Source organism: Fundulus heteroclitus, chromosome 16, assembly GCF_011125445.2.
Source record: "Fundulus heteroclitus isolate FHET01 chromosome 16, MU-UCD_Fhet_4.1, whole genome shotgun sequence".
Lineage (NCBI taxonomy): Eukaryota > Metazoa > Chordata > Actinopteri > Cyprinodontiformes > Fundulidae > Fundulus > Fundulus heteroclitus.
Genome location: NC_046376.1, coordinates 25,723,180 through 25,747,839, shown reverse-complemented (window position 1 = coordinate 25,747,839; position 24,660 = coordinate 25,723,180). Strand labels below are relative to the sequence as shown.

The window sequence follows — 24,660 nt, the reverse complement described above, 5'->3', positions numbered from 1 at the left end:
TTAAGGGAATATTTTAAATGTCCATCTAGCAGAATGTGTGTAGAAATATGAGATTTTCAGCTGCTTCCATTCACTACAACTATGGTTCATCCTATTATTAAACTGCTCCCAGATATAAAGTATAAGTAGTAATTGCTTTAATTTAAAACAGGAACCAATTAATCCAACTGCTTGTAAAATGTTAAACCATACTGGTTGTTACAGTAACTATATATCTCGGGTTATGTCGATGTGGAAACAGACACCAAATTTAGTCCTAGTTTTTGAGGAATCTGTCATGCAACCTTGTTCAGATAGCCAGCCTGCAGCCAGTAATTTTAATGGGTAATGGGTGGCAGTCCCTTAGTTTCCACAGACCACATCATGACCATCAGTGTTTTTTTTGCGACAGAAAATCCAGTCATTCACCAATGTGGTAAATAAGAGGCTGACTGGACTGAGCAGACCACACAGCGCTTTTAAATCCCTGGGTAGGGTGTCAGTCTATTAGGTCTCCAAGCTACTGCTCTCGGATATTTCTTGGGTGGCCATTGTGTTATGTACACATGCCCGAATTTGGTGTTCTGTAAGTAATGTCATTTAATTTCAGTCAATTTCCACTACATGTTTAGCTGCCTTGTCTCTCAATTCAGGTCATATTTTTGACCTTTCTCAACTTGGCTATGAAATGCATTTTAACATTTGTCCAACGCAACTTGAAAAGTAAAAGGTTTGAAAAGTATAAATGTGATTTTGAACCGCTTATACGGAGTGTGGATTAAAACAAACCATTTTGCTCAAATTTAAGAAAATGGACATCGCATTGCAATACTTTAGGGTCAACATGTCAGACACCAACGGTGTCCTTACAGAACCGGGCCGATGTAAATTGTTGTGACCAAGGCTCGGTTTGTTTTGTTTGTTTGGTAGCTGGTTGCAGTGGTGGTTTCACATGTGTTTTTCAGTGAACCTCAGAGGAACTACACATATACAGCAAGTACAAATGAGGACATTGTCTCCCTTTCACACTGACACACATTTGCACATGTATCAAACAATCGCACAAACATATTGTCAAAATGACACTCCATCTGACTTTTAGCTGAGAAAACATTCGTCCAATATTTGCACAATAGAAAAGAAACTTTAGCTTCTAAAAAAAGAAACAAAAATTGGATGATTGGACACATTTTGTAAACCATTTAAATTTCATTTCAAATTGTGATGACTCTTCTTTTTATGTCAAATGTCAACAAAGGTATGCTTTTAAAGCCAGTGTATTTGCTGTAAATCTAAGAACACTGAGTAGTTGTAACAAAAATTAGCGAGGTGCTTATCGCTTGCAACTGTGATAACATTGAAACTTGTGTTTTAGTAGTGAGCCAGCCACCACAGACCTGTTAACTTGTGTCAACTTGTCCACATGAGAAATGTTTAGCAAAGTGCAATCCAACAATAAGCTAATATTCAAAATATGTGCTTTACTCAGTCTATCTATATAGATAGACTATAGATAGATCTATATCTAGATATATATTTCATCAAACATGGATCTACACCTTTTTTTCTGTGGGAACTGTAGGTTTTATGTAAACCTGAACTATAACCTCATTTATAGTGTTAACCTCAGCAAACATTACCTCACCTGCTCAGCCAGTGTTACAATGTTTATTTAGAATGACACATTTATTTCATACGGTGAAATAAGAGGGTCCTCCATCTTCATCTAATGCCTAACAGTTAGAGGCTGCTTCTGAATGACACGCTGTGTAAACTCTTCACGTACAAAAGAAAAGGAATAAAATTTAATTATTTTTAACTTTGCTGATGATTATTGAGAGATTAAAAAAAAAAAGGAACAAGGCAGGTCTGGCATCTGCTATTTGTTTTTGTGTGGCCACAGTCCGATATTCTTTTGATTCAGTTTTTTGTTATGAAGGTTACACTTTGTTGAAAAAGAACCAAAAAAAAACAAAACAAAAATAAAACCAACCACACGCCAAACACAAGGTGCCTGTGCAAATTCTCAGTTATCCGGATCATTGCAAAAACAAACAGGCTTAAATCGTAGGCAACCGGACTTTTGTTCAGTTCTTTCTGAAGACATTTTGACACCTATCCAGGAGTCTTTGTTAATTCTGGTGGCTCGCCTTTGAGCAACCTGCAGTTGGAGCGCTGCTGTTTTTAAAGGACATCAGATGCTAATCAATGACCCACCCGCCACTGTCTTGGGTCGTTAGAAGCTATTTCTTGGTGTGAGAGGAGTACTTGGTCACCTGAACGATGATGAGACTTCTGATGTAATCTGTTTGAAAACAAAGTTTTTTTTGTTGTTTTTTTTTTACAACTTTTTAAACACCAAAATAAACTTTTTTTTTCTTTAAACTTTTTCGCAGATCTAGTGGCTCGCTTTTTCTAAAAGTAGGCTGACAGGAAGGGGGATGGAAGAGGGGGAGAGACATGCGGCAAAGGACCGCAGGTCGGGTTCAAACCCGGGTCGACCGCGTCGAGGACTAAGGCCTCCGTATATGGGTCGGGCTACCTGCTGCGCCACAAGCGTGCCCAAAAGAAACTTTTAAATTTACATTTAAGACCTATTTTAATTGTGGAAAATAATGTAATCAAATCCCATAATAACTAACCTAATTGGTAACTCCATCCATCCATCCATTTTCTGACACGTTTAATCCATCATAGGGTCGTGGGTAATTGGTAACTCAAGTAACTTAAATCTAACTTTGTCAACTTAAAATGGGGCTTTTCAGCATGGTTCCAGTATTTTTCCACATACCTTCAATGCTTTCCTACAGCATGTAGTAAGTTTCAGAAAAATGATAATAAGTTTAAGCCAACCACTGAAAACCTTGTCTTCAGGCATTAACCTTGTTAAATATACTTTCCCATAACTCAGGAGCTGGTAGATGATAACACCTCTGGATTTCAATCTTCTAATCATGCAATAAGCCAGTCTGTTTAAAAAATAAAGATTTTTTTTATATTTGCAGGCTGAAATTGTCTCAGGGTAAATGATTAGCTTCTTGGCATCACGGTCTTTTAGGTTAATCATAGTGTGACAAACACAGTAACACACATATTCCTCAGCCAGGGCTATAAATCATACAACAGAAGCTTTCAGCACATTTCTCTAAACTAGGAAATAAAATATTGTAGAAACAATAAGGAAACTTATACATTTCAGACGTAAATGAAAGTATTTAAGACCTGGCATGAAAAAAAAAAAAAATCTAGGTGTATTTGTACTTGTTAAGTAATAAAAGTGAAATTGTAAGATTTTTTAAGAATTCCGGAAAATGAAAATACTTCAAGTTTTGCTTCACAATGAAACTTTTCTTCTTTAGAAGCCCACCTGAATGAGATACCTCTATAAACTGATGTAAAAACACTTAACAAGTTCATTATATCAAAGCATCATTTTAATCAAAGAAAAATATCAATTAAAGTATGTGGTATTTTTTACACAGATTCATATTTTCAGTAGGATCATTTTGCACATATTGATCTGAAATTTTTCTTATTGGGATAAACTTTAACTCTTTGTAATAAAGTGGAATTAGATTTAGTTAGTATTTATTCAGCTTCGTTGGTCAGATTTGTTACATTCAGCGCTTTTGCCTGACACATCTGTGTTAGGGAGAGGAAGCACAGCCCAGTGACGTCAGCTCAACTCCATAAAAAAAGCATCAAAGTTTCTGACAATAAAGAAAGTTTTTGCTGAGAATAGTTCTGACAAAACTCAGCACTCTGATGTCGGTCTCAGGAGCTTTACCATGCGTCCCCAGGTTTCTACCACAGTCTTTTAATCTGCCCCCATTTTGGAGGTCCAACAGGGGAGGGATCAGGTGGCATTTTGCACATCAGTCGCTCTGTTGGAGCAGTAGTCCTGGACACCTAGGAGATGAAAAAGAAAATATATCAGATAAACCCGCTGAACACGTGGTGTGCGAGTATTTACTGTGAAGCACGACTTACACAACCCACAATTCCATAGAGTTCATTTTATGCTGAACCTAAACTTATTGAATTTTGATACAACTCTTTTTCTTCCTCTTTAGTTGTCTGCTTCCCATTTGCAAAGTGGATACTTCTTCTTTCAATACATCTAATCAGGAATTAGAGCAGCTCAACCAACAAGTCATCAAAAAAAAGGGACTTCGCTAGAAAAGGGAATGTGACTGAGTGGGCATCAAAACAAAGCCACAAAGTTATGAAAGAAAGGACATTTGGGCATTAAAAGTGAACTCACTTTGCACAATCCTACGGTAGACCTCGGCTGCAGGAGAGTCGGGCACCTCGTTGAGGAAAGACTTGCCCTCATCGCAGCTCCGTCCTATCCTCGGGTCAAGGGGCACTTTGCCTAACAGCGGTAGATTTAGGTCTGCACACATTTTCTCGGCGCCGCCGGTGGTGGGAGCGAAAATCTGCGATGTGTTCTATTGGAATAGAAAAGAAACGCCACTTATTATCCCTCAGTGGGGAAATGCAGGCGTACCAGCAGCAAACTGAAACGGAAATGGAAGCAGGCAGACACCCAAGAAGGTTAAAAAATCTAAAATTAAGAGTAAGAATAGGAGACTGTGCGGTACAGGCTGATTTACAACAACAGAAAAAAGTATAGTACAGTTATTAGTTGTTAAAAAAGTACATAATCCAAAAAAATAAAACAAGTGTGCAACTGAGAAGGCTGATTTCTGGTAATGTGCAAAATGTGTATGTATATTTATGCATGCATGAAAAACACTAAGACTATTTAGAAAAAGACAACAGGGATGTAAATAACCCATTGTGTTTGTTGGGAGTAGCGATGGTTCTAAAGTCAAACAGCTGCTGGGGGAAAAGGATTGGGAATGACGCTGCGACAGCTTCCTGCAACAGCATCCTGCAACAGCGTCCAACAGTTATGTTCTCTTTCCACATTTGCACAAAGACGAGGGGGCACTCCCTGAACTCCGCTGGACTTCCCGATGAGCTCATCTACAGTTTCTGCTCAGCTGCAGATAAGCAGCCGTAACGTAAATGGCTGCTGTCACCAGAGTCAACGACTTTGGTCTTCAATAGCGCCTCCTACACTTCCAAACAAATCTCAGTCTGCTCTGCCCCTTCCTGCAAAGAGCATCAACCGTCGTGACTCCCGCCCAGTTTGTTGTTTAGTTGTAAAAGAAAAACTTCAAAGCAACAAAGCAGCTGTGCTACACTACACATTTGGTGCTCAGGCATTCATAATTGCAAAAATCAAGCATGATACTTGATCACCACACTGCAAGTACCTTCAATAGCTTTGACTCACTCCCTTCCTTCAGTGAACAACCAGTTGAGAGTGAGACCCATGACCTCAGGCTTAAATGATCTCACGCCAGCACAGTTAGCACAGTAGGCTGTTTGTTGTTGGATTATTACCAAATCTCAGCTATAGCTTCATGGGAAATGATTTCTGGCTGGCAGAAAATCTCAGAATAGTGGCTAAGGCTAAACTTCAGGTTTTCCAACAGAAATACACATAATGGAAATGAGTAAAGCCAAATACATAAAAAGTATATAAAAATACAGACATTACACGACAACTAAATATGGATTCCAGGGGTACATTTGTTGTGAAATCTTTGCAGTGGGGCCTAATCGAAATAAGCAGAGACTGTGCTCAATGCGAGATGGAGAAACAGGGCATTTTAGCCTAGAATCGTGTGGTTCCACTCGAGGAACGCAGTTCCTCATTCCTGCGCCCGTTCACCTCAGTTGTCATTACAATCGTTTGTTCCTCCAACAAACATTTTCTTCCTGCGTCCAGTTTCATTCATCGCACTTTTAAAAACATTTGCCAGCAACCTTGCATTTGGGACACACGAAGCCGCTCATGTTCTCCACCACCCCGATGATGGGCAGCTTAACCTTCTGGCAGAACCGGATCTCCTTTCGAACGTCCTGCAAGGACACCTCCTATGGAGGGGAAAGAAAGGGAGAGATACATTTAGGCAAGAAGGAGGGGAAAAAAAATGAAGACAGGAATGGGGGCTCAGGAAATGACAGCAGATAAAAGAATAATAAAGGATTGCACGCATGAAGATATCAAAATAGTTTATAAAGAAAGCAACAGGCTAAATATTCGCCTAACAATAACATGCCTTTCCTTTTTTTTTTTTTTAAAGGGTAATTCCAGTGTGGTGTTTGTCTGCAAATGGTTAGGCGATAACCTGAGGAATGAGGAAGTTTTTAGGCTGTGGTCCGGTGTCACAGTTGAAAGCATTTAGGTAGCAGAAAACCTTTTCCAAAAACAACATTACACCTAAAGCAACAGAAACTCAACCGTGCACCTGCCTGTTCATAGCCAGAAGCCCGAGAGAAGCAGCTCTATAATCTCAAATAAACATTCGGGAACATTTGTCTTAATTTGTGGCACGGACTGGCTGGAAGGACAGTCGTTGTCAACGCTTCCTATCTAGAACAAAACAACAAAGCATACTTTTGTATTCCCCCGCCCATTTCCCTTTTAGATACTGCTCTACTCTGGGGTTCATATCAACAAATCCACAGCCCGTATAAATCCTGCTGGAGCAGGAAGTAGGCTTACTAATTTACAGCCGCTCGTTATAGGCTGACCGATGCGGCCTCGGTTTTTTTCAGGACAGTTCTACATTAAAACGCTTTCACTGATAATTTATACGTTTAGCACATTTTATGTCTACAAACATACTATGTAAAGACAGGAAACATGCAGTGCATTAGGAAAGTATTTACCCCTCTTACAGATTCTTTTGGCTTTTCCCCTTAATTAAGTCAGATCCAGCTAAAGACAGGCTGACTAAAGAAAAAGATCCAGTTTTAAAACAATTTAATTTTTAAACGCAAGAAATTAGCCAAACAAATGCGTCCCCCTGTGTGGACAGAGTAAACCTAATAACTGGTTGGTTTGAGCAGGAATGCGTTGTTTAAGGTCACGGCACAATCTTGCAATTAGATTTAAGTCGGGACTTTGACTAGACCACCCCAAAACCTTCATGATGATTTTGCTGGGCCATTTCGAGGAGGACTTGCTGGTGTGCTTTAAATCATAACAATAGTCTGGCGGGGGTTAAGGTCATAATGTGGATGTTCTCCTTCAGGATTTCCTGCTAGAAAGCAGAATTCATGAATACCTCAACTAAAACAAGTCGTTCAAGTCCCGAAGCAGCTGAGCAACTCCGGACCATCACACAGCCACTAGAGGCATGATGTTTTTCCTGAAATGTTGGGTTGGTTTTACCCACACTTCTCAAAATGATACAATTTGGTCTCATTAGTGGTCTTTTTGGGTCAGCAGTGGTTCTCACTGAGGAACTCTCCTATGAATGCCATTTTTTTCTGTCTTATATGACTGTATCAGGAAAATGGACCCTACATGGGGCAGATGAGGCCCGGAGTACTATATATAGTGTTTTGTGGTCTTCCTGGATAAGTTGTTGAAGGTCATCACTAATGTTGTTTTCTCTAGTAATGGCTCTCAGGTGGTTTGCTGGAATTCAAAGCCTTTATAAAGCTCCCACATACTCAGGCGTACTATGTGTGCATACTTTTAAGCTGCGCGGACTTCTCGCTGACTCTCTGCAGACGTTTTACCCTTCAGAGTCTATTGCCTAAATTTTTTGTGGCAAATTCCTACAATTCCCACACTTTCTTCCAGTGTGACAAAGCGGCGGACCGGATGGTAAAATGTGTGATTAGCTAGCTGAGCACCTAGAGCCGTTTCTTTTCCAGCAGACTCCCACCTGTCAGTGAGAACAGAGAGGGACCATCCTTGTGACCGCCTACTTGGAGCAGCTCAGTGTATCAAGCTTGGTGTCACATATAAAACAGTTTTATGTAAAGACTTCTCGCCGCCAGAAGTTTATAGTGTGACACCGTGTACAGAGTCGTAATAATTAAGCTCTGCATGTATCTGTATGTGTGGAGTCCACACAGAGTCCACGCACATATGTGGGGCCCTTTAGAAATACTTTTCTTTCTCTTTTTTTTACCCTTTTCAAACTTTCTCTGTTCCTGAATTTCTTTAGATTAGACCAAGGTGTGTTGCTTTTTGAGATATTTCAGCCTACTTCATGTTGTCTGGCAGGTCCTATTGAAGTGACTTCTTGATTTAATTAACAATTTTACTAGGTGTCAGTTATGTTTCACAAAAAAACCTGGATGCTTTCGATAGCATTATCCCTTAATAAATTAAATCAGATGAGCTGAATAAAAATACTTAAATCCAGTTTCAAATTCTGTCTGAGGCTAAAACTTTATATTGAAATATTCAAACATGACAAAACCAAAAAGTAAAAACAAAAGACGGGAGAAATTTCTTATTAACAACACTGGATGCTGGGATCTATAGTTATGTTCAGAATTACATATATACACATTTTAGAAATTATTATAATATTCATGCGTGTAACTTAAAACAATACTTTTTCATGATGGGGTAATGCAACAAACAGAAATGGTTTTAAAAATAATTGTGTGAACGAGTTGGAATTTATGTAGTCTCTAACACGCCCAAAGACACACACACGTTTTTATATTTATACATAAATATACACACCAGCCAAACTAACATTGAGATACATTCCTTTTACAAGCTTCACCTTCACCTAGACATCATGCTTTTTAGGTTTTTTTATTTGCACCTATCAACAAACTGCTGGCATATTTCTAGCTGAATATTTAACCTGTAATTTAGGCAGGACAGGTACAACAGATTTAAACTGGTTACTTAGGATTGATGTTGGAGCAATTCAGGAAACATTTTTATCGTTTCCAAAACCTGAGATGATATTTTGAAATTATTTTTGTTATTTTACAAATTTCAAACAGCTGATCCAAAAATGAAATTGGTTGACATATGCAAATACAACCTAGGAACCAACCAGGCTCAAGCATATCATAAATTGGAAGATGGTAGGATAGCAGTACCAGAAGAATCCATCTTGTCCCCCTCCGGCTTCAACTGTTTGTCTCTGAACCAAAAACGGTTCGGGCCAATCATGTTGCAGTGTTGTGGTTTAAGGCGGGACATATGCAAACCAACATAAACATGGCAGTGCAAGAGGACGCACACATAGCTGCTGCTATCACATCTGTTCTGTAACAATCCACGATTTCTTCTTTGAAAGAGGAACAGCAAGAACTTCCTTGACTAGATTACCTTCTTGTGGTTTTGCATGACGTCTGCTGCTTACCTTTTAATTTGATACCGGGGATTGGATAAAACCAACCTTTGGTAGGCGGGCACAATATGTCGCTTCACCCAATCAGCTTGGAGAGTTCTGCACTTTTTACCAAACGGATTCAATGGGAGCAGTCCAAGGTTGATATAGTGCAGAACGTAGAGTGCTGCACATTATCAATCTGGCTGGTTAGGTTAGAATTTGATCATGATACTTAGAAAAATACTCAATATAATTTTTGATAGCCCAGCAACATTTTTTGAAGACACAGAGTTGTTTTTAGTTAAGAGCAAAACACATGATTAATTACACTATGGCAGAACTTGAACTTCCTCCATTAAGGTAGTAGGGGGACAATACAGCCAGTGTTTAGAGAAATATATTATTTAAATGTCACTTCCCTGTTTGGTAAAACAGTAGATTAGAATATAATAGAAATATCTACAATAATTGTCCCACAATCGGGAAAATCCCAATGTGTAAAGTTAAGCTCCAAAAAAAAGAGAAAGACCTCATCAGAAAAGGAAAAAAAATACTGTACAATTAAGAATAAATAGTAAGACATATACAGGTAAAAATGCAATGTTCCAGTTAAAATAAAAGACAAACAGCAGCCAATTTACAGAAAGATCCGGAAAAAATGCAATATGCATGATTATGAAATACTCCCATAGAAGCCAAAAGGTGTGTAAATAGATATCAGCTAAATAGATATCAAGCTTGCACAGCTGCTGGGATGTAGGAGCTGTATGAACTCTCCTTTGAGCATGTAGGATGCAGCTGTCTGTCATTGAAAAAGCTCTCCAGCTCTACAACGGCGACATGCATGGGGTGGGAGACTTTGTCCACCAATTGTGCTATTTTTCTCACTGTCCTTCCCACACACCTCCTGCATTGGGGCATGGGGGCATCCAAGGACAGCGCTGCTTCCTCTCTGCTATAGATAACCTGCTGCTCAACAGACCACACCATAGAATATGGCTGATGCCAGATAGTCAAAAAGGTCTTTTTCACTCCAAAAGACCTCAGTCTCCTCAGCAGGTAAAGTCTTCTCTGGCCCTTCCTGTAAAGAGCATTACTGTTTCGACTCCAGTTCAGTTTAATATTCATGTGAACACCCAGGTGCTTAAAACTGTCCACTATCTCAACATCAGTTACCTGGATGTTCATCTGTGTCAGTCAGGTGGGTCTGCTCCTGCAAAAGTCCACCACCAGTTTCTTTTTTTCTCCCCTGCGCTTAACCAGAGATGGTTCTGCTGGCACTAGTCTACAAAGCTCTTATCCACTGTACTCTGAGACCCAATGTGGCAGAGTCATCAAGATAAAACTAATAATATAAGTGTTAATATGATCTATGGAGGTACATTTCTTTTATTCATTAATGCAATTATTTTATTATATTTGCTTATCTTTAGTGCGGCACTGTGCGCTTCCATTTGCCTGTCAATTTGCTGATGATACACATAAATCCTACTACTGAGCGGTGTTGAGAATTAAAAATATATCTTAGTTGGGGTTACTGAGGAAAGCAGAGTTGGGTCTGTCTTTTCCCTGCTCCAGCGTAAGATAAACATGGAGTTTTATTGTCCTGAGGGGGTGGTCAGCAGGAGAGGGGGTCAGTCATCCTCCCTCTGAGCCATGTAGGAGGAGTTTAAAGTTGATAAAAGGAATGTCTTGGTAAAACTTACTTCAGACAGACAGACTTATCCACCGCGGTGAGAACAACATCTTGTAAATGGTATGTACTCTGTCTCCATATTTAATTTCTATGAATTAAATATGTATTTAAATCGTTCTACCTCTGATCAATGATTCCTCATTTATTGTCAAATCTTAAACCGGGGTAAAAATGGGCCTTTAGTAGCAAAGTAGGATTAGGCCAATAATAATAAATAAATCACAGTGGATAAATAATCATAATAAACTAAAATAATAAATAAATAACTTGTGTTTATTGTTTCGTTTCAAAACAAAAATGGATCTGGTGCATACAAAACATATTTTGTACAGTGCTAACAAGGATCTGGTCCATGCAAATATACTCAGCAGCAGCCCTGTACAATTTTGCATATTATTTTCTTTAGTGATCAACAAAAGCAGCAGAGTAAGTTTAAATACCAGTTCCTACCTGGAATTGTCCGCTCCACCATAACCTGTGCTATTATTAGCCACATTTGCCTTGAATGCCTTTACATTGTTTGCTGCATTATCAATCGAGCCTGAGAAAAGTACAGTTGAAATGCATCCTTAAAAGTCAACAATGATCACACCATGCATGTTCATCATGAGTATGTGTCAACTTTTGACCAGAATTGTATCTGACTGGAACTTATACACAAAGTCCAATCTCTGAGGACTACTGTGCTGTACAGTAGGTAAATATTAAGTAGAACAAAAGCTGTGGTTTAAAATTCACAAAAACATTGCCAGATGGTGTCAGGACTCTCTTTTTTTGTGATTGCTGAATATTTGCTTTAGCAAACCCTTGATAAGTTGTGACTCCTTTGCTGTTTTGTTAATGTTTTGGTTACAAATCAAATAGAGATGGGTACCGATTTTGGTACGTTTAGAGGTACTAAGAGTACAGATTCATGTAAAATCAAATGGTACCATGTTTCGGTACCTAAACCCATCACTGTGACACTGAGGGAGTGGAAGTGAGGGGAATTTTCCATGCCGGTCATGAACACAACATTGCACGCCCAATAGCGTGATGACATCAGTAGCCGCAGGTCCAATCAACAAAGCGAGCACGGCTGGTAGAAAGCGCTCAAAAGTATTGGCTCCACTTTTCAAGTTGTGATGGAGATTACACTCGCTGCAACATGTGTGACGCGAAGTGCAAGGCCAGTGGTGGAAATACTTTTAATTGGAGGACGCCCCAAGTCACTGCTGCCGATCTAGCAACTTTTCAGACAACTCTAGCGACCCTTTTCAAAAAAGCGACTAGCGACTTTTTTGTCTGTTACTGGTGACTTTCCATCATTTCGTAGTCACTGTCTTGAGGTGCTGCCATGAGCCCCTTCCCATTTCTCCAAGTGCTGTCTCACAGGCAGCTGCCTCATCCTGAAACCTGTCTACAGTCAGATCAAAGAGAGCGTGGAGGAGAGCCACTCCGTTTCCACATTGCAAAAGTATTCCGCTCTGGATTAAAACGCAGGATAATATATGTTTTAAATATAGTCTTTATTTTTCTTTGAAACTGTTGCCCTAAAATAATTTCCTGATTTGATTCACACACAGCTTCAATCACTTATTCATCTCGTTCATTCTGTGCCTCTTGCTGTGCTTTTAGCTATGTTGGATAAAACCAGACTGTAAGTTGAAGGCCACGTCAAATGTGAGACTTTTACAGGCATTAAGGAACTGCCTCCATCACAACAGGGGCCAACACAGCTATGTACCAAGCTCCCCCGGGTTTATCTTCCTCTTTTCCTGTGGACCGTGAAGGTGTCTACACTGGGGAAACAAGCCATCACGGGACCACATGGGGTTCAGAGACTCACAAACATCTGCAGTATCGACCAAAATGTCTGTTTTCTGTGAAACCAACATCAAAATCAAAGTAGCGGTGATCTTTCTAAGCCGTGCAGGAGAAAAGCTGAAAATTGCATTGTTTTTTTTATCGTAACAGTAAAAAAGTTTAACAAACCCTTACTAAAACAGTAAAAGGGTTTGCAAATAGCTTTAATTAATTTGGTGTTATCCTGTTAAGCTTCACTACAAAACAGCAATGCATTTTTTTTCCCACTTTGACAATTTCCGTCATTTTAGGTGGATAAACTAAAATTCCCATTATATATATATATATATATATATATATATATATATATATATATATATATATATATATATATATATATATATATATATATATAAGCAATTTATAATATTGAAGGGAAATTTATGTCGTTCACACAACTAAAAGCAGAAGAAAAAAAGTGTTGTTCTGTTTCTATCGATATCAAACTTTCATTTTATGGGATTTGATAAAGCCCAATAAAGGTTGTTTAATCATCTTAGTTTCAGATTGAAATGTTAAAAGGCTCTAACATTACCTTACTCTCTAAGCTTTCACAGCTGGATGGCAGAAATGTTAATTTCATACTCAAATGTCAGTATATTTTGGAAAGCAGAGTTCATGAAAGCGAGCAATAAACTTGGTTAAAACTAACTTTTTACAACCTACAAGCAAAGAGATAGGAAAACACAAAAGGGACCATAAACGTTTTTAAAGCACTGTATAAGCTCTAACAAAACCCGCTTGAGTAAGTATTTGTGTACCTGTGGTGTGGTGATGATGACTGCTCCATCTACATTGGTGGAGCCGAGGTACTGAACAATTGACAAGTGTTCATCAGACGTGCCGGGTGGAGTGTCTATGACGAGGTAATCAAGTTCTCCCCAGTCGACGTCCCGTAAAAACTGCTTGATCATTCCTGAATGGGGACAAACCAACAAACTGCAGTGTTAGATTTGGAAAGCATAAAAATCCACACTGAATGCACAAAACTCAGTAAATTAGCCCACCATTTTTCTTGGGTCCTCTCCAGATCACCGCATCATCAGGACTACTGAGAAGGAAGCCAATAGACATAACTGCCAGGTTGTCATCCACATACTGCAACAAACACGCACACAGAAGCAAAATAAGTCATTTATATCACATGCATTCCTTTAAAAACAATATAACTGAAGCATGGGTTGGTGTGACTCACCACAGGAGACCAGCCAGAGCCACTCTGATGAACCTACATTGAAAATCAGATCACACACCCACTCAAATGAAAGCAAAACACATTTTTCCAAGCATGTTCTCCTTGATTGCCGAGTCCCAATTGCACGCATCATACCTGCTCTCCCTCGAGGCCCATGATCCTGGGAATGGATGGCCCACAGATATCCACATCCAGCAGCGCAACCTAAAAACAGCAAAACAGAAGAAAGAAAAGTGTAATGCGCGCAGTGTTATAGATATAGTCTGTGCAGGAAAAGTCTGATCATATGCTTATATTTACTGTTTGTAGTTAGACAACTCTAAAACGGGTATGGCTAACCCTGCTTCTCAGGGGCTACTGCATAGTTTCAGTTCAATTCAGTTTATTTATATAGCGCCAATTTGCAACACATTGCAACTCAAGACACTTTACAGAGTCAAGTCAAACAGACAGAGTGGTTAAAAAGATTTCTATCCAAGGAAACCCAGCAGATTGCATCGAGTCGTTGCAGCATACACGGTTCCTGGAAGAACCTGTAGCCACAGTAGACAGTTGCAAATTTATGATTTCTATTTTTTCCTGTTTGAAAAAAACAAGCTTCTGCATGCTCCTGTGGATCTTAGTGACTGTAGCTCAACTGATAGCGTAATCACCTTACTATTGGAAAGCTGTGGATTAGATTTCAGATCAGCCCCAAGCTGATCTGTGTATCGGTGTATGAATGTCTGAATGGCTTAACCTGGCTCGACTGATCAGCATGACTAGAAAGCTGCTACATAAATTAATTCTCCTCACTTTTGAGGTGCAGCACTTTGCCACAAGGGTCCCCCAAGGCTTAGTACTGGGAGCTCTTGTCTTTGCTTTATAAACATCATCTCTGGGCCGTATCATCCAGTCACATGGCTGCTTGCACCACTGCAATGCTGACGATACCCCGCTGTATCGGACATCTCCACCTGACGACCACGCAGTTTCAGCACCGGTCTAACATTTCAACATGAATGAAAGCCCATCGCCACCAATTAAACCTCTCTAAAGCTGAAACATTTGTCTTTCTAGGCCCACTGACCATACACCACAATATCTGCATCCAAACTGAATCCATATTCCATACAGAACTAAAATAAGTACAATTTTGAAACGAGTGTATTAGTCTTTGATTTGAGCAGGTAAATAAGATTACCTGCCATGGGAATTAGTATTTTGACCCCTGAAATAAGATAATTAGATATACTGCACTTGAAATAAGATGATGGAGATGAGTTGTTCCTATTTTAAGTCCATAAATCTTATTCCATTGGCAGATCATCTTATTTTACCTGCTCAAATCAAGGACAAATACACTCATTTCAAGAAGATTTTACTTATTTTTTGTTCTGTTTTTGCAGTGTATCTATTGCTCGACCCAAAGGTAACTATAAACTTGGCTTTCATGATCGACGACCGGCTGACCTTTAAAGATCATGCTACTTCCATGCTGCTTTTCACTGTAAGACATTAAAAAAAAAACAAATAAACAGGTAGTACCTAACCCTAGCCGGGCCAGCCAGTTTCACTTTGCTATACAGCAAACTTTAGCAGTATCGATGAGAGGCAAACGTTAGTCTGGCTGGCCAGGCTAACCTAACACAACAGGCCATCCAGCTCCTGGTGTAGTCTACTGTCATTTTCCACCTCCACTACTGCAATGCCCTCCTAACTGGTCTCCCCGCCTGTTCTGGGAAACCTCTGCAGATGGTTTAGAACGTGGTGGCGCGTCTGGTCTTCAGTCAGCGTAACAGAGCACATGCCACCGCTCTTTAATCTGAGCTCAACTGACTACCCTTAGCCACCAGCAACAAATTCAAGACATTGTTTCTAGCTCCCGTTTTGCGCATCTCAAGTGAGTTAAAGAAAAAAAAAAAAAAAAAAGCTGCAAAAAAAGCTAAATTTTTTGCAAAAACTAAATAATTTAGAATTTTGCCGTTTCCAGCAACCCTTTCTAATGCAATACTTCACGGTCAATCTGCTACTCCATAGAAGTAGTAGAACGCACTTCTATGGAGGTTAGGAATATCTATTTTTTTACAGAGCAGTGAGAATGTGACCGTTGGGTTTAACCAAACAGATTTTTTGAAACGTGACTCGTATTGGTTGGCATCTGTTTTCACTCAACTACCACAAAAGCATTTCTAATAAATCACATGAGCACTTTTTGTAAGCCAACACCCAAGAACGGATAAAGGGTGTGTTGAACCTGTTGGCATCGGAAACGCTGCATTTATTAAGTAAATCTAGTCACTGAGTCTACAGTCGCAGTCTCCAGATGTCCAAAACTTTTGGTTTCGGTTTTCCTATGTGGGCGGAATTTGGCTTGTTTTTTTCCTGCAGGTAAAACAAGAAAGATATTGTGTGCTGGCAGTTCCTCGACTATATCAACAAGAACCAATAAAATTTAATTTCCTCTATTGGCTACTGCTTTGATCGGACCCAACCTGGTTTTGGAATTTTGCACTGAAGCAGTTTCAGTGATTAGTAAAAAAAAACCTTAATGCATGCATATTGTGGACAACACACCATTTAACCAATGCTAAACTACCCCTTTTAATCTGTTTTGGATTTTCATCTTAAATCAAGTTTTTTTTTTTGCATTAAAACATGATAGGAAAACACATGGGACAACACGTGACTTACAATAAGCTGTCAGCAGAAGGTCCGACCCAACAGATCAAATTACAACCTAAACTGCAATGAGAACTTTGAATAAATTAAGGACAACTACAAATTACCTTAGAAAACCTTGTCAGCTTGAAAGGGCCAAATGCTTGTTAATAAAATAGATGATGGGGCTTTTTCTGCATTTAATTTAACAAAATGGAACATAAATGCAAGAATCTTTTTTGCTTTGGATTTTCATTGCAACTTCTTCTAATTTGTGTTTTTATAACAGTCAGTATTATTTAAAACACTAACTTGAACTAATCAAATAATGTTTTACTCTTATGATTAAATACTATACAATCATAATGACATTTTTTAGAACATTTATTCCCTTCTTTTTCAAGCTTGAACAAAACTGTGTCACAAGTGACCTCTAGTGGATCGCATCAGAATTGCAAATTTAATGAAATCATGCAATGACAAAATTGCTTTCTGTTCTTAAAACAATATAATTGTAATGATCTTGGCACTGGTGCTGGTCTCATCCAGAACTCAGCACACTTTCCCTACTCCACCTTGCATGCAATCATCCCTCACTGGTTCCACCTGTTCTCAACAGTATAAAATCAGCCAACAGACCTGACAGCAGTGCCAGATTGCCCTCGAGCCATCCAGGTAAGACCCGGACCGGACCTTACCTCGCCTTTGGATTGCCCCGCTGTACTGCCGCTGGACCTCTGCCCTCTCGGCTTCGACCACAGCCTCCGACCCTGCTCACCAGCTTTAAGCCGGCAATCTGCAGCCTGGTTCCCTCTAAATTAATGTTAGTGATCTAGCTCTTGCACAGAGACGTGCAGCTTCCAACAGGTCACCAACCTGTGTCTCTGAACCCAGGGTTTCCAGTCATAGCACGGGCAGAAGTGCTCCGAGTTGCCGCGGTCACACCTTTGAATAAAACGCTATTTTAAACGTCACTGATCTTGTCCTGGTTGAATCTTGGGTCCAGTCTCTGTTCATTACAGTAATCATTATTTTTTTTAATATTTCAATGACAATATCTGGTACAATCATTTTCCATTCCCCCCCTCACTCTTCTTCTGGTTCAGATGAGTGAATTCATTTTTGTCATCAAGCTTCCAACCGATCGAAGACCTTCAGCTCATTAAGTTCTATCACTCTGATTGAGCATCCACTGCAATTAAACTCCAGTCAACAGGCTGAATATATTATTGGCATGCAAAGCAGGATTTTTTTAATGCTTGTAGTATAAAAGCCAAACAAAATTGCATTCTGAACAGCCCTTTGCAACATTAACATTGCACACACTGATAGTATATCATATTTTATACAAGTACTGTGCAACTGCATTCTACATGTCTCTTTAGCAAAGGGGATTGAAACAATAAGTTCAAGTTGTGTATCTAATGAAACATCTGTTTGTTTTGTCCCCTGCAGTGTAACACATCTTACTGATAACACATCATTACCTCCTTGGTGCTGTCACTTGCCAGGGCGTGGGCCAGGTGAGCACTGAAGGTGCTCTTCCCAACTCCTCCTTTTCCCGACAACACCAGGATCTTGTGTTTGACCACTGACAGTTTCTCCCCTATTTCTGCAATAGCTGGAGAGAATGAAGTATGCGGATTAGTGGCGTAAAGCTTTAAAACTACTGGTCAGTAACGTGAGTTTACAGATATCATAGCAGGGAAGGTTTTACCAGGATCAGGGGCTTTGGTAGCTCCAGAGGCACACAGTTGCTGGTTGGGGCAGCCCTGACATGACGCTGACTTTCCAGCTTGCTCACTTGAGGTGCCTGGGCAGTCTAAAGGGATAAAGAGTCTGTTTAGTGGCTACACATGTTCTCATTGTTTGGGTTATAAGTAGTGGTCCCCGTGACGTTGAGGCCCGTCTCTCAATTAACAATTGGCACTGAATAAGGATCTCTGTTTTTCTTCCAACAACCCACATAGAGTGAATTGTTCTGCCGAATTGCATATATAGCTGAACATCTATATCTCGTTGTGTTTAATTTAGATTTTTCTGACTAGTTGTATTGCTTGTTTTGATATTGCTTGTTTTTCTGTCTTACTTGATGGTTTCATTTCTCTCTTTATACGGTGACCTTGTGTTTCTTGAAAGGCACCCTGACATAAAAGTTATTATTATTAGTAGTAGTAGTATTAAGGGGCAGGTGATGCAAAGAAAGCTCCTTTTTGGAGATCTGCAGCGACAACTGGCATCTTATCAGCAAGTCACGTTAACGACCTGTGATTATCTACATGCAAACTATTTGTTTAAGAATGTTGCAAGAATTAAAACCTTCCTGTCCTACCATCAGAATCATAAACAAATAGGGTTTGTTAAACACAAAAGCAGGTTCTTAGTAAGAACCACAGCAATACTAAACCATCCCATGTTTAAAGCACAAAAGCTATGGCTACTTTATTTTTAGAACCACATTTTAAGCTCAGTCCTTTGGGTTCCTACCTGACTTTTTAGAACAAATTGGATCCCCTGAACTAGGGAGCTAAACTGTAACCACGTTATGGTTAAATGAGACTGAGCTCATCAGCAGGAAACAACCTGGGTGGATTAGGCACGAAACAAAGGTGCATACGTGTGAAAAGCACCTCATGCCCACTGCTAACTACAGTGCAAGATCCATGATGCTGTGGGCCTGTTTCTCTTCCAAGAGCCCTGGAATCGCTGCTGAAGGGTATGCGATCAAGAGCTCTTTGAAAAACCGCGAGACCTCACATAAAAATCTAACGGGCTCTTCCATAAAACTGGAAACTGATTAAGTTCATCACCAGGATCTTGCACTAAAAAAATAGGTCAAATCCAAAAATAAACAGCATAGCAGAGGACCTAGGATTTTGGTCAAATCTAGAGAAATAAAACTCCAACATTAATATAGAGGTACATGACTTAGAAGGTGTTTTTTTCCCCTCAAAAGACTTCAAGACTAATGCCACTGCAAGGAAGCAATGTCTATTTTAATTTTGTTTTTGATTTACAAATTATACAAGTGTCAGCAACAAATGTGCCTGCTGCTGTAAATTCTTACATCACCCAGTTAAATAATAATAATAATAATAATAATAATAATAATAATAATAACGTAGATATTTATGCTCACATAATATCCAGTTGTCAAGTGAGAATCAATTTTATTTACACAACGGTACACCAAAACTGCCTTTCGTCATTATGACGCAGCATATTTTTTTCTGGTACTTTCACACAAAAATCATCAAAGATTCAATTTATGGCTTCGAAATAAACCGATATTCTTTCAAAATGTTCGCCCAAGATGCCTACGTCTGGTAACAAGCGCTACCGGTTAACATTCATATTATATCGCTTTAACGCTTTCCTGATAATAAACGTGTAGCTTTTACGTCCTTATTAAGTTGTGCGTTCAGATATTGACAAACATTATTCATGTCAATGTTCCTGCGTTCAAACGTTATCCTATAGATGTGGGACTGAGTGACGCAGCTCACGTAAGCTACTTCCAGCCATGACGTTTTTTAATTCAGAGTAAACACGGAGGTAATAGAACCCCAAAAACACTTTTAAACATTCCCCACCCACACACGTTAAAACACTGTTTCACACTAGATCCAATACAGAACCCGACACACTGTTTTAACAGATAAATAAATAATAGATTAATCCTCACGTTCCGGAGCGTTTTCTGGTACGTCTGCCATCGTTGCGTGAGCGTCCTCCTGGTAAATCCTTCCCCTTCAAAGGTTCCGCACAGCAGCACGGCCTGGAGCTCCGTCTTATTTTTCTTCAGTAAAAAATTATCTCCGTTCCTTTTGGTAATTTTCAAAATCAAACTCTATAAAAAAAATCGGGTGCTTTTGTTCCAACTTGTTGATGATAGCTTCTAAATTCAAAGATGTTAACACATAGATAACGTGTTTGTTTTGATTTAATAAGCAGATGATAAGAGGTCCCATGGCCTAGATACACAATCTTTCTTTATTTTTTGTTGTTTGACTTTTTACGAAATCAATCAAAAATAAATTAAACAAAAACTTGGCATCATACATTTGTTTTATTCTTTCAAACCTGTTGATCACTGTGTCTAAAGTAGCCACTATGTCCACTAGGGGGCAGTACTGTCCAGTCAGGGTAGGAAAAAGTTACTTGTTCTGTAAGAAACAAAAGAATCACAAAGTAGAAAACGACCGTTGTTGTATCACTGCATATTTTATTGAGATTGGCCTTTCGTGGAAGACCATTTGCTTCAGGAAAAAAAAAACAAAAAAACAAAGCTTAATATTTATAATATTCCTCCACCCCCACACTTTTATTCCACAATCATATTATTTAAACCAATCACAAATGGTGAGCATAAGCTGACATTGTAGATTTAAGATCCAGCGATTATGAAGATGTTAGGAAAGACTATAAATACATATATTCTGTTAGTTTCTAATTAAGGACAAGACAGTTCGTTTGACAACATAGCCCTGATTGCAAAACTAAATGGAATAACTTTAACTAAGCGGTGTCTCCTTCGGAAAGCAAAGTATCATCTTAAACATACAAAAGCTCCATGACCAAGGCTTGTTTTTGGTAATCTAATTGTGCTTACTTACTTCGGTATATTCCTGTGTCACAGGAGTATATAAGTGTTTGTTTTAAACTAGAGCCGGGAGATTTCACGAGAGCACATGCACATTTCTGGCAGGTCCCAGTAAACGTTTAGATCTTTATGCCCTTGTATGCCTGTACGTTTTTGCGTTTGCATGTCTGACCCTCCCCCACCATTGTACTGTTTGCACTGTGGAGGCCGTGTAATGAGATGTTTTCTTTGTGCTGTCCCATCCACCCAGATGTATTCATACAAACAATGACAAGCTTCAGCCGTGTGGTGGGATATCATCCACCGTCTCAACATATAACCTAATAAAGTTAGAGTCAGTTTTAAGGTGTTCGATGAATTTGAGATTTCATGGAAGCTGTTCAGATCAATAGTTCCTTGCAGCAACAGTCAACATGCAAATTGCTCTTTTTAGTCCACACATCTTTTTTATTGTCATGAAGAAGTGCATGTCCTCCATTTTTTTTGAGTGCAAGTAAGATGTCCTGGTTGCTTTCCCAGAGTACAAAAACATCCTGTGGTGGCATAAAACTTTTGCACTGTACTGTACAGTCATATTCAATATATTTAACTTTTTGAAAAGTATTGATTTTAGTAACTCAATTCACTAAGTGAAACACATTACATAGATAAATTACACACAGACCCATGTTTTCAAGCATTTTTTGTTTTTTATGGTGATTTTCATCTCACAGCTAATGAAAACATGATATTTAAGATTAATCTATTGTTCAATTATTAATAAAACAACTATGTTTAATACTTGCTTAAAGGTTGTTATATTAAAAAGGTTCAATCCAACAAATGAGCCTCATTGGAATGCGCATTTAGATATACCTAATGCAGCTGTTTTTGGACATGTTCAGCAGTATGCGGTGATTAGAAAGACAAGTTCAGTTGAGGCATGAAGTTGTGCACATTCTGCCTATTCAGCAAGAGCAGCCCATTAGCACTGTGTGCACCAACACACACACACACACACACACACACACACACACACACACACACACACACACACACACACACACACACACACACACACACAGTGATTGACTCGGGTTAGAGTCTGAGCTCTGAGTTATTCAGCAAAAAAGTTAAGCTATTCCACATTGAACAATGCCACACTGAGACACACAAAACCAGCGTTAACACCATTTGCTTTCTGGAAGAATCAGCAGAGGGAGCTGTGTGTGTGTGTCGGGTTGTATGCACATGCATGTGTGCATGTTTTGAAGACTATCCCCCAAAAATGTCCATTCAATGTGACAACCTTGAATGGACACAGTGCTGATAGGAACAGTGAGCTACAAAATGTACTCTCACTACATATTATACAGTAAAGTCCAGTGGTCAGAGATTAATTTTTTTTAGACTTCAAAGTTTTTTTCTGTTTGGGTTGGATTCATTCTGAGAGTTCCTATTCTCTCTCTGTGACGATCCACCGGGATTTGATTACTCTTCTGCTTCCTGGGGATCCTGTAGTCTGTCTGTAGAATCTATAGATTCTAGTTTCTGTCACTAGTTAGCTTTCTGTTCTTGTAGACATTAGTAAGTTATCGGTGGTTCAGTTTTATTTCTATTGTCTGCCTGCCTGTCCTTAGTTAGGTTATTCTCTCATGTCTAGTCATTCATCATGTTTCCCTGTTAGATTCTGTTCTCCTCCAGCACCTGTCAGGTCATTGTCCTCCCTCTTCTTTTGCCTAATTGTCTTACTCCTCTCACATGTGTTGAGTTGCTCCACCTGTTGTTTCTTCGGTCTCCTCCCCTATATAGTCTGTCAGTTTGTCACACTCATCATTAGGTCCTCCATTGTACTACCCTGTTCTGGTCTTCTCCTTGCAGTGTTCCTGATTCCCGTTTTTCCTGCCTGCAAGTCTGTCCTCTTTGTCATGGTTAGGGGTTAGGTTGTGGTTGGACCCAAACGCAGAGAGACCAAGGTAGGGAGTGGTTATGAGTGAGTTTAATGAGGAAATCCAAAAACTCACAAAAACACTGGAGAACCAAGAGTCCAAACAGAGTAGTTCCGGTGGCGCAGAGGCAGGCCCCGGTGTGGCAGGATGTCTGCCGGGCATCCCGGAGGACGGCCCCGGCGACGAAGCAGGACCCCCACCTCGAAGGACACTGGAGCGCAGGCTGGAGGCGGATCCACCCAGACCCCCTCCTCGCAGGACCCTGGAGAGCAAACGGGAGGCGAGTCCACCGGGACCTCCTCCTTGCCAGACTCTGGAGCACTGACTGGAGAACCAGCGACCGTCGCACCCTCGCAGGCAGAACCCGTTCAGCCGGATCCTCTGCAGCAGAAACTGCTGCGTCTTCCTGTAAAAGGGCTGGCACAGAGATGTTTTCTTGGGGGGCGGAAAACGGAACAGAAGCAGGTGAAAGGAGGAAAAAGTCATCTCTGTCCCCATAGAAGAAATCCTACAGGTGAGACTCAGTGAGATGAGGAGCTTTGGCAGGAGAGGTAGTGGTCTTTGAGACAGGTCTTACATATGGAGCAAGCTGTGAGTCATGGAGGTGGTGACAGAGACGACGAGGAACAGGGGAGAGCTTAGCCTGACCCCTGGCAGAAGCTGTGGTGCCTTCAGAACGACCAGCCGGTTCGTCTGTGGCGGCGTCGGGGCGACCCGGCGGTGAGACCACAGCGGCGTCGGGCCGACTCACCTGTGAACCCATGGTGGCACCTTGCTGAGCCTCAGGAGGGGAGGCGGAGATGTTCTTGTGGCGGCAGCGGTGTTTGCGCTGGGAGGAACCAGACGGCGGAGAAGCTGCAGCTGGTGATGAGGGAGCGGGAGCGGCAGGTGCAGCAGGAGAGGCAGGCAAGCAGGTGAATGGTGGTTTGGGTGGAGGCTCAGATCATCTTCCATAAGGCCAGTTATACCGAGGAGTGACAGGAGTGTGGTTTTATCCTTCCAAATGTCTAACATTTGATCAGCTATGCTTACCCGCAACCAAGGCAAGCTAAGTGTTGGGAGGGAGTCCGAAGTCTTTCTTAGATCCCGGAAAATGGTTTCCACTGCGAAACCTGGGATGGCCTCTGCTGAGTCCATCTACTGGCTGGTTTCTTCTGTCATGGTTAGGGGTTAGGTTGTGGTTGGACCCAAATGCAAAGAGACCAAGGCAGGGAGCGGTTATGAGGGAGTTTATGATGAGGAAATCCAAAAACACTGGATAACTCAGGAGCAAAAACCAAAACGTCAACCTGGGGTGGGACGCGAGAAAGCGATGAGGCAAGGTGAGAGGCAGCAGCAGTGGGCACAGGAGTTGCAACAGGAATCAGTGCAGTAGAGTTGAAAGCAGTGCGGAGCAGAACAGAGCATAGCAGAGAAACCAGCTGTGAGTGGAGAATGAGAGGAGCTTAAATACTGTGAGGAGAGGAACAGGAACGAAGGCAGGGGAAGATTGGTAAATTAAGCAAAGGTGGGGAGAAGGAGCTGGGAGAGAAACTGAGGAGAGAGAGAGAGAGAGCTAGTGGCAAGAGGGTTCGAGAAAGAGCAACAAAGGAAAG

At 40.3% G+C, this 24,660-nt stretch overlaps 2 protein-coding genes across 2 annotated transcripts; both read right to left on the bottom strand.

Moving 5' to 3' along the window:
- Positions 1 to 2,955: 2,955 nt before the first annotated feature.
- Positions 2,956 to 20,341, bottom strand: nubp1 (nucleotide binding protein 1 (MinD homolog, E. coli)). Its single transcript, XM_012873114.3, has 10 exons — positions 20,220 to 20,341; positions 18,252 to 18,356; positions 18,022 to 18,155; positions 14,030 to 14,098; positions 13,895 to 13,927; positions 13,707 to 13,797; positions 13,461 to 13,615; positions 5,821 to 5,931; positions 4,244 to 4,430; positions 2,956 to 3,888 (listed from the first exon to the last, which is right to left on the bottom strand). Exons 1-10 carry the CDS (start codon positions 20,248 to 20,250, stop codon positions 3,836 to 3,838), a joined length of 969 nt encoding a protein of 322 aa, XP_012728568.2. The 5' UTR covers positions 20,251 to 20,341; the 3' UTR covers positions 2,956 to 3,835.
- A 321-nt stretch (positions 20,342 to 20,662) lies between these two features.
- Positions 20,663 to 24,202, bottom strand: LOC118566330. The gene is made up of 4 exons (XM_036148047.1): positions 24,098 to 24,202; positions 23,714 to 23,894; positions 23,141 to 23,553; positions 20,663 to 20,700 (listed from the first exon to the last, which is right to left on the bottom strand). The coding sequence occupies exons 1-4, from the start codon at positions 24,200 to 24,202 to the stop codon at positions 20,692 to 20,694; spliced, it is 708 nt and encodes a 235-aa protein (XP_036003940.1). The 3' UTR covers positions 20,663 to 20,691.
- Positions 24,203 to 24,660: the final 458 nt, after the last annotated feature.